The 13498-nt window shown below is 36.8% G+C and overlaps 1 protein-coding gene across 1 annotated transcript in view; it reads left to right on the top strand.

Moving 5' to 3' along the window:
• MYO3B (myosin IIIB) overlaps positions 1-13498 on the top strand; it is a 196640-nt gene that overhangs the window by 109629 nt on the left and 73513 nt on the right. The window contains exons 24-27 of the mRNA XM_082055656.1: positions 6345-6424; positions 9528-9548; positions 10580-10657; positions 12503-12708. Of these exons, the coding sequence (XP_081911782.1) occupies positions 6345-6424; positions 9528-9548; positions 10580-10657; positions 12503-12708 (385 nt within the window). The remainder of the gene's footprint in view (positions 1-6344; positions 6425-9527; positions 9549-10579; positions 10658-12502; positions 12709-13498) is intronic.

Raw genomic sequence — 13498 nt, 5'->3', positions numbered from 1 at the left:
ACTTGTTCTGGGTTTCCTGTTTATTCACTGTTCTTGTAGAAAATTGTTTTGGCCTCAGGTTAAACTGAATACTGGGAAGCTTAATTAGTGTTTGAGGACAGTCCTGTGATCATCAGAAACAAGATGCTGATGTGTGAGCTACCAGAAGGCTTGCTGCTGGTTCATGTTGGTGAGGGTGCATAGATAAAATGCTAAGATAACTACCGTGTTCTTCATAATCAAGCTTTTTCTTTTCTAGATAAAGCATATATAATGGGGGGGGGGGAACAGGGGTCAGAATGTTACATAACGTGGAAGAGAAAGGATGTAAATTACATAAAACAATGAGGGAGGCCAGGACTGAATCAGCGCGCATGGTAGCAGTATTTTCAACCTGTATATGTTTCTGGAAGTATTCTTCCACGTACCTCTGGAAGAAGAAATAAATTTGTTGTCTGTCTTGAATAGAGGTAATCAGAGTAAGGCGGTTTTTGTTAATGCTGAAAATTAATGGAGAATTCCTCAACAATGAAATCTTCACAGAAAATTCACCTCTCTAGTTTTCTTCTGATGTCAGTTACAGATGTACAGGAACTAGGGCAATCTGCTGGGGCAACAGAAAACTTTGGGCTGACGGTGAGGTGCTTTGCTAACGACACAGACTGCAGCATTCTGTACTATCTGCTGTTGCCCAGACATTCCAAGGTTTGTTGCCCTGAGCAGATTACGTACAACAGCATCAAATTGTACAAAAACAAAGATGCGGATAGAAGTTGCTAAGGACCATATCTGAAAAAAATTACCTATGTCTTCTGGCAACATATAAATCATAAAAAGTTGAGCCACTTTGTTCCGTGATGCAGCAGCTGGGAGACTGACCAGATCAGGCTGTGGCCAGCCTGTCAGTCAGCCGCCAGCCAGTCGGTCACGTCTCCAGCTAGCCAGGCTGCAGACTTGACTGAAGAAAACGCTGAGCTTCAAGCAGTAGAAAACCCCAGCATTGTTTACACTATAGCTTGTAATTGCCTGTAATGTTTCAGAAAATGTCTTAATTTCTGTGAACACAGTCCCAGTTGAGTAGATGGCTGCACATCTGATTCAATTCAGCTAGAAAATTGGGCATGTTGCTTAAAGTAGCCATTAATACTCAAGGTTGTGTTTTAAAAATATCTTGAGCATTGCCACTGACTAATTATATACTATAATCTCTTCTTTACTAGGTAAGGGTAAAAGTTAAGACCTTTCTTACTGAGATCATATATTTATACATTTTGGAATGTAGTAGGCAAGTTGACTTTCATTTCATCTCTATGCTACTGTCAGTGTTCTGCTATGCTCGCATTCTACAAGAAGCCTACTAAACTACTGTGTTAAAACAATATTTAAACATAGGAGTGATGATCCTTATAAGCAAAGTTTTATTTGTTGCTGTTAACTTCACCCTATGTGTTTGCACTGACTTCTAGTGTGTCGTACCAATGAGGGAAGTGACCACTGAAGTTATCTGCAATGTCTGCAGTAGAAGGCCTAGCAGCACTGAATTTACTCTTAGGTTCTCCAATCCAAGTCTAGCAATGTAAAGCTTTCAAGTATCTGAAAATATGATGTGTCTTCTTCATGCTAATAAGATTAAAGAAACCTTTATTCTAATTGAGAATCAGGATCAGAATTTGTCAGTTCACTATGGCATAGACTTTTCATTTCAAGTGATCTGGGCCGGAAAGTGCATATTTTTTACACCTGAGGCAATTACTTATAATTAGATTATTCCCAGGTGGGCATCACTGTTACTACGTTTTCATGGTTATCAGATTCTGTTCTGTAATATGGATCTGATTTTGGAAATACTATTTCTCATTTTTTATTTACTTATTCTGAATAGGAAGTAAAGTGGTTCTCTTTTCAAAGTAAGAAGCAGTGGAAGTGTGTCTGCTTTGATAGTTGTATTCTACAGGCAGTATTTTTGTAACTGTATTCGTGGGTAAAGTGTGTAATATGTGAGAAAATTGGATTCTTAGGTTTTTAGTGCACAAGATTAGCTTAAATGACTTCAGTGACTCAAAAGAATAGAGTTTTGATAGTCAGTGACCAGATTCAAATTAGTACCCAATAAAAAAAGTACATTTATTCATTTATAGTTGAGCTAAGAAAAGCTTAGTCTTACAGTAGCAGAAGATGAAAATGCATTATGGAGATAAGCAGTTAACTTCCTTAGGCTAGATAAAATGTACTGAAAGGCAAGACGGAGAAGAATCTGTATATGTCACAGACATTGTCTGATTCTGTACCTCTTCTGGGGTGCGAGTGCTTGGCTGTGATTAGAAGTGGTGTCAATGAAATATGAATGCATTGTAGCATTTCCGACCATATTATACAGTATCTACATGGTGTTTCAAGTAACCCATCTTTATCTGAACCAGAAGCATGAAAGAAATTAATAAAATATACGAGGATAAGAGCTTGTACTGTGTCCTCTGTATAAGAGTAATATCCCTGGTACAGCTTGTACAGTAAGGTGACATTGTCATTAGGCTCACTCTCTGTAAGTCATTTGCACGTCACAAACTAAACGTTGTATCAAAGCTTAATGTCGTTCTTACCTGCCATGCTATTACATTAGGAGGAGTGATCTATTGCTGTCTTAACCAAAATGAGGTTATAAACACATTGCTAATATTACTAGTATTTGCTTGATACTACTTATAGAACCCATCACCTAATAATAACGAAGGACTGGCAAACCATAAGTAGCATCAGAACATCCAGCCAGAGTATACTTTTCCCAATGAGTGTGGAAAGTCAAAGGCTGGACAAATCATTAATTTGGCCAGATAACACAGTAAGTGTCAGGGATGCAAGTGAGAAGGCAGGAATGCTGACTAGTCCTTTCTGAGATCTAGAGACCACTGCCAAACTTCAGCCTGAAAAAAAGACAACCCAGTTCTTCTTTCTAAGCTGTGTAAATACTTGAAATAGTTTCAAAACTTCTCCTGCTTGACTTTGCATAATAGAAGAGATAAGGTACTTTGACAGTATGGTCTTTCTCACCTGACTGAAATGAGACATCAGTGAAGAATATGTTTGCAGAAATGCGAGATCTCCTATGCAGTTTGAAGCAAAATGTGTTTTGCTGAACGTGGGTACAGTGAGCTTAGTCAGTGCACAGATATTTGTGCTGCCATGTTTCTTTCTGTTGGAAGCTCTCAGAGCATTTATCAAACTGTAATGACTGAAGCTTCTCAAAGCAGTAAGGTAATTCCTAACTTTATTAAAAAGAGGGGAAAAGAGAGAAAACTGTCTCCCCCACTGTCATGAATCTCAGAGACCTTAGTCTCTGATCCAGCGGACACATAGGTAGGAGCCTTAATTTTTCAGATGAGTAGTCCTGTTGAACTGAGAATAAATGCATGTGAATAAAATTACACACATACATGTTTAAAAGATTAATTCTAATTTTAGTCATTAACTTCTCTCCCCTCCCTCACGAACGCCTTGTGTTTTAAATCACTTAATTGGTCCATTTTATGGAGTTGGATTTTAATATAGGTAGTGTTTTATTTAAGTCTACATTTTCTCTAAAGTGTTGACCATATAATAGGTGTGAAGCTTGACTTGTGAAAGGCACAGTGCAATCTTTTAACCTTTAACCAATTTAACCTTTCAAGGGACCCATGGCAGTTTTAACTGGCTATGTTATTATCTAAAAACGTTTGTTCTTCAAATATTGATGTTCTTCACAAAGTGGAACCACATTTAATTATTTTTCATGTGTAAAGTAATAAATGACCTTGTAAATGAAAATTGAATGCAGGGACAGGTACCAAATGTTTACTGAGTATAAACACCATGCTAACTCTGGATTAAACATTATGTAGACTAAATTTTAGACCACATTTGTTCTATTTATTAGTTTTCATGGCTTAGACAGGTTAAAGATAGGTAGATATTCTCCTGAACATGAACTACTTGAGATGACCAATTCACAAACTTTTATTGAAGCATCATTTTGTGTTTGATCTGGAAAAGAAAATCTTAATAACATTTTACATGGATTTCATCTGATGCTACAATTCAGCAGCTAGTGATTACATAGGAATTCACTTGACACATGAAACAAGCACTGATAAGAATCCACTTCTAGAAGGAAGTAACAAATGAACAAAATCCCAGTATGTATTTAATTTTTTTAAGTAGGATCTGACCACTGGTTATTTTGTTTTGGTTTGTTTGTTTGCAAAGTCTTTATAAAGATTTTTGATTAATAAAAATGTTTGTTTATTTGCTTGGTTTGCGAGACCAGAAATGTTAAGTATAGTTTCAGTTTTGCATGAGGAACTAATGGAGAGGTCAGGGATATTAATTATGAATCCTAGAAATCTAATGCCAGCAGTGAGTGTGGTGAACCAAGAGCAACTGTCTTATCATTCTAACTTTTATTTGGTTATCAGAATTTTGAAATGTTTATAAAATGCAACAAAATTTTAGTAATTTTAAAAAAATCTGATTTAAATTTCTTCCTTCTCCCAACTCTCCTCTTTTATCATCAGTTCTCCTGCGCAAGGCTTTCATGCTTTAGAATTACTAATTTGAAGCCTAGCTAAAAACAACCTTTCCAGGTTGTCTACTTTGTCCAGAAAAGGCATGAAATAGTAATTTCTAACATACAAAAATATCAACATTACAGCAAAGAAACCAAGAAATTCACTAGCTACTTGCTCACTAAAATCCTCTTTTTAACCTTAGAGATATACATGTATATACTGTTTGTACCAGGTGTGTATATAGATACACGAGATTTTGAAAAGAGAGTTGCAGTTCACATTGCCCTACACATTACAGCCTAAAGCCGTTTCTGAATACGCGGGCATACCTTGTGTTCTGCACCGTGACTGGGACTGTCAGGTAACACGTGCTGTTCCATCTGGAAATGACATGCCAGTTTTGCAGCATTGTGTCAATCCCAATGCCAGCAGCTTAAAAGAAAAATACTTTTTAAAATTAATACAGACTGTTTGAATTGCTCCAAAGAAAGTCACGGCTGTGTTTGAGTACTGGCCCCCAGACTGTTTTCAGGTGATTGGTATTTTTCTCATTGGGAGAAAAGTAAGAGCAAGAGTTCCTTGCAGTGTTATGTGGACACTGGGTTTGCTCTGCTCCCTTACAGAATAATTACCAGCGATTTAGTGTTCTCGGTTTTCGTTTTTCCCATCCTGCCTCCTTACTAGTTATGTAATCTATAGTTTAGAAAAACTCTGAAGACTGTTTAGAGTTACTGGCTTTCTGTAAAGCAAACAGCTTTACTGGAGTTGATGCAAACAAGGCACTTAGCATCTGAAAGAAGTGTTAACACTTTATTTACATTTAAATTAAAATGGACACTTATTTATGTGTTCTGGTTCTGAAAGGTGTGTGGTACATCTGCAGAGGCCTATTGTTTATTCATGCCGTAAATCCTTTGAAATGTGTTAAAATGCTTCCCACTCATTATAAAAATCCTGCCACCCATGGATTAGGGCTTTGATGTCACCAATCCTGCTTCAAAGGGTTCTTTCAATGCTATTAATCACAGTTTAGCCTCTGAAGATATAGCCAGAGAAAACATTTGGACATCTTGTGCTAGACTTGCTAAAACTTTGAAATATACAGAGTGTCTTGCATATGCACAGTCCCATATCACTTCCTCTCTGAGACTTTTTTTGAAAAGCTATTTTTTGATGACTTTGGCTTTCTACAAGTACAGAGGAAAAAGTTTAGGACACATCATACTGTACATTTTTAAAAGGCACTTGTCTTTCAGTCTTTCAGACACCACAATATGTTTTGCTTGAGGAATTGAGTCAGTCTTTAAAAACGCGAAGTGACAATAAGATTGGGGACTAAGCAGGCCTATATGTCAAAAGGTCAAAAAAAAGATACTGTCTTATCATTTTCTCATCTCTTTCACAAGTTTTGGGCTTAAGATGTTGTCCAAACACTTCAGGATCCGCATGATTTCATAGAAACAAGATTGTTTCTGCTGTCTTCTTCTCTTTTAAATCTCTCAGTGAGTCACAGAGAAATTCATTGGTAGTGATTGAGCTGTATGCCTTTGTGCTGTCCTTGTTTTCATCAGCTCAGTAGCTAAGGTCAGTGACATACCAACTTATCACTGACTTTTTCCTCCCTTTTAAATCAACACTGCACTCTGTCATGCCCGTGCTGAATGCACTGCAGGCACAATTGGTAATGAGTGGGGTGTGGAAGAAGTGTGGCGCTGTCTGCTATTTTTAGTACCGTTATACAAGCTTATTTTCCACCATATAATTTTTTCTCTGCTAAGCTTCTTGAAGAGTTTTTGCAGTATATATTTCTTTCTTTTTGAACAGGTAACTTGGCACAGGCAAGAGCCAGAGTGACAGCAGCATCCAGGTCTTTGCCTCCACAGCTCAGTGCTGGGCGTATCAAGGTTGGTAGTGTTCCCTTTGAAGACAGGCAATTGTTCATCTAAAATTACAGCAAGAATATGGACACGATGCTTAGCTGATGTGGGTGTGTAGTGAGGTTCTTCCCAAATGAGAGTCTGTCTTAATATCAGAAAGTGTGCACCTCAGCTGGGAGCACTGTGTCCATTTTTAGTGAAGACCCCATTGTAGAACCCAGTGAAGAATCAGTTTACTACTGCTTAATCTTTAATCTTAATGGAGTGAAATCTCAGTTACCTTGATATTGATAGCCACATGCCTTTTGATTTTAATGGGCTCAAGATTTTCCTCTGGCAATTTTGGCCTAGAAAGGGATTCAATTAGGTAAAATTTGAATAGTATGTTTAACAGTATGAAAGGCAAAATAAAAAATTATCCATTCATTTTTTATTCAACTTGCAAGTAAAAAAACAGGGGACATTTGTGACTGATAAATGACTGGAAAAGAACAACCCAGCAAGGCCGCTATTATTAAAAAGAAGAGCTGTAGAATTTAAACGCTGCTGGATTTTGCCACAAAGTATGCGGCATAATTGCAAAAGGATGGGATAATTTTATGGTGGTTCATAGAATGTGTTACCAACTGAGTACACTTTATTTGTGAAGAAAACTGTAGTGCCTCAAGTTGATAGAATGTACATCCCCTCCGTGCTTCCTGAGTACTACTAGTTAAGGGTTAGCTTAGTTAAGGGCTTGGGTGGGTTTTTTTGCTTCCAAAGCAAACAATAATATTAAAAAAACAAGTGAGGCAACAGCAACTGTTCCAAAGTCTATGGAATTTTATGTTCTGGTTTTTCTATTTCTTTTTATTCTCTCGTTATTAGGAACTTGTGCTCAAATGTTGGTACAGTAATTCATGTCACTCAGACATCTATATCCTTCACTGTACCTGCAAATACAGATATGGATTTCAGAGATTTATTTCCTCTCTGGTATAAATTCAGTGCTGAAGGACAGATAACAGCCTTTCCAATTTTCTTGTGTTATACATACATTGTCTTCCACATCCACCTATATTCAGCATGAGCTTTCTAAACATGCATTTTATTGATACAACTGGAATGGAGGAGCTCTTTTAAAGCTTTAATAAACACAATCAGTTATACTAAGTAGTGTTTAAGTGGGATTTAGTCACCCTTCAAATTTTTAAAGAAGGAGCTAAAAGACACATCTAAGTGCAGCACTATTCAGGCACAGGCAAGAGCCAAAGTGACAGCAGCATCCAGGTCTTTGCCTCCACAGCTCAGTGCTGGGTGTATCAAGGTTGGTAGTGTTCCCGTTGAAATAGTTTTTAGCTGAAAAATATGTCTTTCTTATAATTTCATAAAACTTCTAATTTAAACAACTTCAGTAAAAAAAATTTTAATTGCTATTTTACAATTTGTTTAAAAAATCCAAATGTAATCATTTTGTTTGGAAGTTTAGAAATTTTCATTTATTGTTTGATTTATTATCTTTTTTGCTTAACGTATTTTTTGGTTTTACAGTATTGCATACCATGCCACCAGCAGATGTGGTCAATCTGTGAAAGTAATAATTTCCAGTGACTTCATAATGTGACATGATGTCCTAAATCTTTCTTATAATATTGTTTCAAAACTATCATAAGAAATTGTTTTAGTGATGGAACAGTTTGTCTTCCCTAGATCAAGCTGTTTTCCATTTTAGTTGTAATCTTATGAATGTATGTTGTACATAACTACTACTGTCATGTAAAAATGTGACTTAACAGTTAAAATATTCTTTGCTTTAGTTTAAAAAGAGTAGCCACTGATTTAAAATGCAAGACTATATCATGACATTCTTACTATGTTCTGTCGTTTTCTGACAAGCCAGTTGTGGTAAAGCCTATTGCCCGTTGTACATGTGATTATTGCCTTACCATAAAACTGCATGGCTTCATAGACACACAATGTTACAAATTAACCAGAGGCCAAACTTCTAAAAATTCTTACAGGAAAATCTTCCTAACTTTAGGGTCTAACAGAATTTTTAAATGGAAACTTCAAATATTTCTTGTCAAAAAGATTTGGAAATTGATCCTAGTGCTTACAGATTGCACAAATCTGAATTTACAACTCCATCCGTAGAAAAAGGAATGTCGCGATACTGGTTTTACTCTGGTCCTCTGTGTTCCTGACCATCTGTCTTTCTGTGTGTTCATTCCCTTCCCCCTAGAAAAACCCAAACCAAAACAAAACCCTTTTGAACCCAGCAGGCTGTAGTAACCCTTATTTGACAGAGTGGCAGTCTCAAAGGTTGTAAGATTCTACAGGTTTGGTGAAAATAAGCAGCTGTGAAAAGGAGATGCTTACAGTAACCTACTGCCAAAAAGGTAGAGCATAAGCTCACCCTTTATTGACCAGCAGATATTCCAGATATGGCAGAGAGATCATGAGTGCTGAACCTCCAACAAAATCACGAAGAGTCTCTGCTTTTACAGACAGACAAGAATCCACTTTAGAAAGTTAAATTCATGGACATTTGGGCTTCAGTGCAGTCCTCAAACTATTTGCTTTTGCTCTTGATGTTCGACCTTCCTGTCAATATTCACTGGTATGGCTTTTGTCTTCCACCTGACCTTTACTAGAGATTTAGATATCGATTCTCAAAAAGAAGTTGTCTTGCCAAGATAGTTTTGAAACATTCCCATATCCTTCTATCCTTCCCCATGGCCACGCCTGCTGTTCTGGTTGGGTCATTGATGTTTACTTTGTCAGGTGACCTCTTAAGATATTTGATGTTATCTGTGCTGATAAGGCTTTTTTCCTGCGATATATTACAGAGTTTTCTGTTAACATCCTTAAAACAGAAGTCAAACTGCTTTTCTCCACACACAACCCCTACCTCGTGTTAGTCTGAGATGCATACTAATGCATGTACACCACTCTGGGCTAGAACATCAGAGATTACAAAAACATACCAAAATTTTTATGGTCACCCTTATGGAAATCTGTCTCCCTTTGCACCATCTGTATTCTGAATCTTGTCTTCACAAGTTTCTTTTTGATTTTTTCCTCAATACAAAATCCATTTTCTTGATCTATTACTACTTAGTGCTTCATTTCCTTTCTATTTTGCATGCAGTCTCCAAAATATCTCCTGAAGGTAAGAGACACAGTTACTTTATTGAGAACTGTAATCTTTCAGCAATTACTTTTAGTGTTCAGAAGAGTGGTCTTAAGTCAGTGAGTGCTGGAAATGATCGTATGGAGCAAAGTCCAGGAAGTATCGCACAGGTGCTGACAACAGCATTATCTGGTTTATACAAATGCCACCTGGTCAGAGCAGATGGTAAACTGCCACAAAGCAAGTGAATGCTAAAATGTTGTTAATGCTCCACGCAAACAGGATGCTGGTTGATTTTCTTTAATTTTGTTGAGCTGAAATACAGCAACACAATCTGCTTGTGATTGGTAGCCATGGTTATACTCATTCATAAATTCTGGTTTCATTTTGATAAGAACAGCTGTACTGACAATATAACTAAAATATACAAGGAGCAATATGTTTGCTGTCCGTGTATACCCTCTAAAAATAACTCTTCTGAAATGCTGAAAAAGTGGTATTTGAAGCTATGGAAGTTTAGCAGAGTAAGATTGCTGAAATTCTTGGCATCAAAATGGCAGTGTAAAGTAATTAATAGTAACCACAACAGCAGAAAGGAAAAGACTTACGCATTTGAGATTACCTACTTGTTATCCGACAACAACATTTTTTCCAAACGTGAGCAAAATGAGGCAGCTCCTTGCTAATTTACTTCCTGGACATTACAAAAATTTTAACTCTTGTTATATTGAAAGTAAGACCCAATGGAGTTCATTGTAGTGGAGATAAGAAGAACACTTCTTAGAAACCAGTTCATAAGGTATTGCACCTTGACAGCGGCTTCATTGGCCTGGTGTTACATTATCATAGCAAAAGTGTGAAATCCTTTGGAACACTTGCAGCTCTTTTTGAAATCAGTTTGTCCCCCGCATCTGTTAGAAGCTGCTCTTCCTATCTCTGATAAAGTACTCTGCGGTCTTCATACCTGAAGGAATGGCCGTACCAAAAACTGAACCCAGCTTTCATGAGTGAGGTGGCATGGGTCTGCAGTGTTTCTGGAACAGCTCTAACATCTGAGTTTTGCCTTCCAGGTTGATACGATGGAGGTTATGCGACACCCTGAGGAAACAACAAACATGAAGCGGCAAACTATGGCTTCCTATTTTCGGGTACAAAAGTTAACTGTACACAAACATTTTGGTGATAAGAACAATGGATATATCTGAAGTATTTGTGGGATTATGAGATCAAAGAGAATAATAAGAGATTCTTTTTATTCTGTTGTGCAACCTTTGTAGCCTTATAGATTTTCTTTTGCTCTGTTTCTTGTTTCCTCATACTTGTACTTAATTTAATGTACATAATTTCACTGAGCATGTTGATAACAGGATTTAGAATCTAGTTTATTTCCATTATAAATTCTAGAGGTCTAGAACAGAAAACTGATTTTGTGCAAATAAAATAGCTGTTGTTACTAAAGCCTTCATATTTTTTCACAAGCTTGGGCATACCTATTTTTAAAGCTTAAGGTTTGTCATATGTGATAATAAGTAAAAACAATCTGTCTTTTGGAAGTACTGTTATAAATCTTATGGATTGCCATTTTATCAGTAGTAATCTTCTCTGGGGGTAATGTATATTCTGCATGTGTGTTTAAATCAAACAGGTAAGGAAAAGGCATTGAGAATATTGGAACTGGAAGCTTTAGGAGTCAGGAAACCCACATGCTAATCCAAGCCTGTTGGTTAATGTCTTTCTCTTGCAGTCACTGCAGAGTGAAAAAGTTTTGAGCTGCACTTGTCCCATGCAGAATGCTCACCAGTGTGGGTCAAAGCTTCATGCTGTGCAGGAATATCTGTTTCTGTGCTGTGCAAAATAGTGTAAGGAAAGGCATAGAGGAAGCTGATAAATACTGAGATGTTGCCCCAGTGCGAAGGGTACAAGGGCACACATCCAAACTTGGGAACCTAGAGGCATCATTGTGTCTGTTAATACAAGTATTGATTTAGAGAGGTCTTGCAAAGAACTACGCAGATGTAGCTGTGCGGGAACTGTAAAAAATACCCAAACCAAAACAAAACCTGGAGTGGGGGGATGAGTGTGAAAGTACACCATAATATGCACCTACAGCAAAGTGACCACAGTCAGCTTGGAATTATACATGATTTTAAGATTGAGTGTATTTGTAACAAATACTGATCATACAGTGGCATAATGAGGTGAAGATGAAGCAGAAGTATCAGTACCCAGAGGAGTCATTGGAAAAGCAGATCTATATGATCTGATCACACTTTTTTTCATTTTATTGCAAAATGCAATGGAATAAATCGTTTTCCATGTCTGTGGAACAAAGGAGAAAAAGTAATGGTCCTACATTTCAGCAGGAAGATTTAAGTTAGATGTTGATAATGTTACTAATAGTCATGATAATGTAGCACTTCAGTAGATTGTCCAGGGAGATTGTGCACTCTATACCCTCAGTGATCCTGAAAAATGCATTAAACAGAGATGTGCCTGAAGTGGTACAGGTACATCTAGTGTTCTCTATAGGCAGAGGACTGAACTGATGACTTCTTGCAACCCTTTCTCCATGACTTTCTATGATTGTTTGTTTCACAGTAGAGCTTGTTCTTCTGTTGGTTATATTTGATTAGTCAAATGTGCCTACAGTAGAGTTGTAGTTAGGATATTTTTCAATGTGCGTTGTTGTTTTTTGTTTGTTTGTTTAATATGGACCTTCTTCAACTACAGAAATGTAGTATAAGGAGAAATAAAGAGAAAGGTGTAACAAGTAAGAAATAAGAAATAGTATATTTTTTTTTTACAATTGAACACTTTTAATATATTATGGGTTTTAACCTAAAGCTTAAAAATAAATAAAACATCAATGCAGATTAACGTTACAGATTAAAATGTAGTCAAGCATTACACACTGTTTACATATCTCCTGCTTAAGTAGTTGCATTACTGTTTTTTTGTCAAGTCTGTGCATCATTTTACATTTTCCTTACCAGTATTCCCTCATGGATCTTTTATCCAAAATGGTTGTTGGACAGCCTCACTTCATCCGCTGCATTAAACCTAACGATGATCGAGAAGCACTGATGTTTTCTCATGAGAGAGTTCTACTGCAGCTACGATACACTGGAATTCTGGAAACTGTCAAAATACGTCAGAAAGGGTATTCTCATCGCATCCTCTTTGAAGAGTTTGTGAAAAGGTAAGAATTCTCTAACATGCCTGTTGTTTTAAAACTCCAATAAAATATATTCTATGTTTAAGTACAGGAAGTTCTACAAACATTGTATAATCTAATTCTTTACTGAGAGCAGTGACTATCAGAGATAAAGACTAAAAGGGATAGCTAAGCTCTAATGGAGAAAAGTCAATGTGAGACCAGCAGTGAGCACATTGTATTCAGTAGCAAGCCTGTCCCCATGGTTCCTTCACTAGAAGCAGCAAGTGGAAATTCTGCATCTTAATACAAGGATTTGGAAGGTCAGTGACCTTCAGCCAATGTGTGAAGAATTTGTACATGCTTAAGAGTGAACTAACATAAAGCTGTGTTTGTTTAAAAGAAGTAAATATCTGAAGAGAGTGTTAATGTCAAGCTTGAAAACCTTAATTAGATTAGGCAGAAAACTAGGAATAGTCCAGGGACATTTTCATTGATTAATTTCAGATATAATGTATTGTAAGAAATGTTTTAAAATATTTTTATGAATAAGGTATTGAATTTGATTTATTACATCTTTTAGTGTGTAGAGAAGTCGCAGTGAAAAAATTTAAGACATGAATTCATATCTGCGGTGCTGTACTGGTGTAGTTCTCCATGTAGAGGATCTTCACATAAAAAAACAAAATTGCCATTGCCTACCTATTTTGCCATTACACTTCTTCTTCCACCCTTTTCACCTCTTTTTCATAGCTTTGCCTCATTTTTTGTTACCTCAGAAGTTATGCAAATTCAGCTGAAAAGAACTACTTGTGCTCTGGAGAAGGTCAAGGGC

This window comes from Streptopelia decaocto, assembly GCF_964273445.1.
Source record: "Streptopelia decaocto genome assembly, chromosome: 6".
Classification (NCBI taxonomy): Eukaryota; Metazoa; Chordata; class Aves; order Columbiformes; family Columbidae; genus Streptopelia; species Streptopelia decaocto.
Note: the sequence above shows the minus strand (reverse complement) of the source record. Positions and strands in the feature narration are given on the sequence as shown.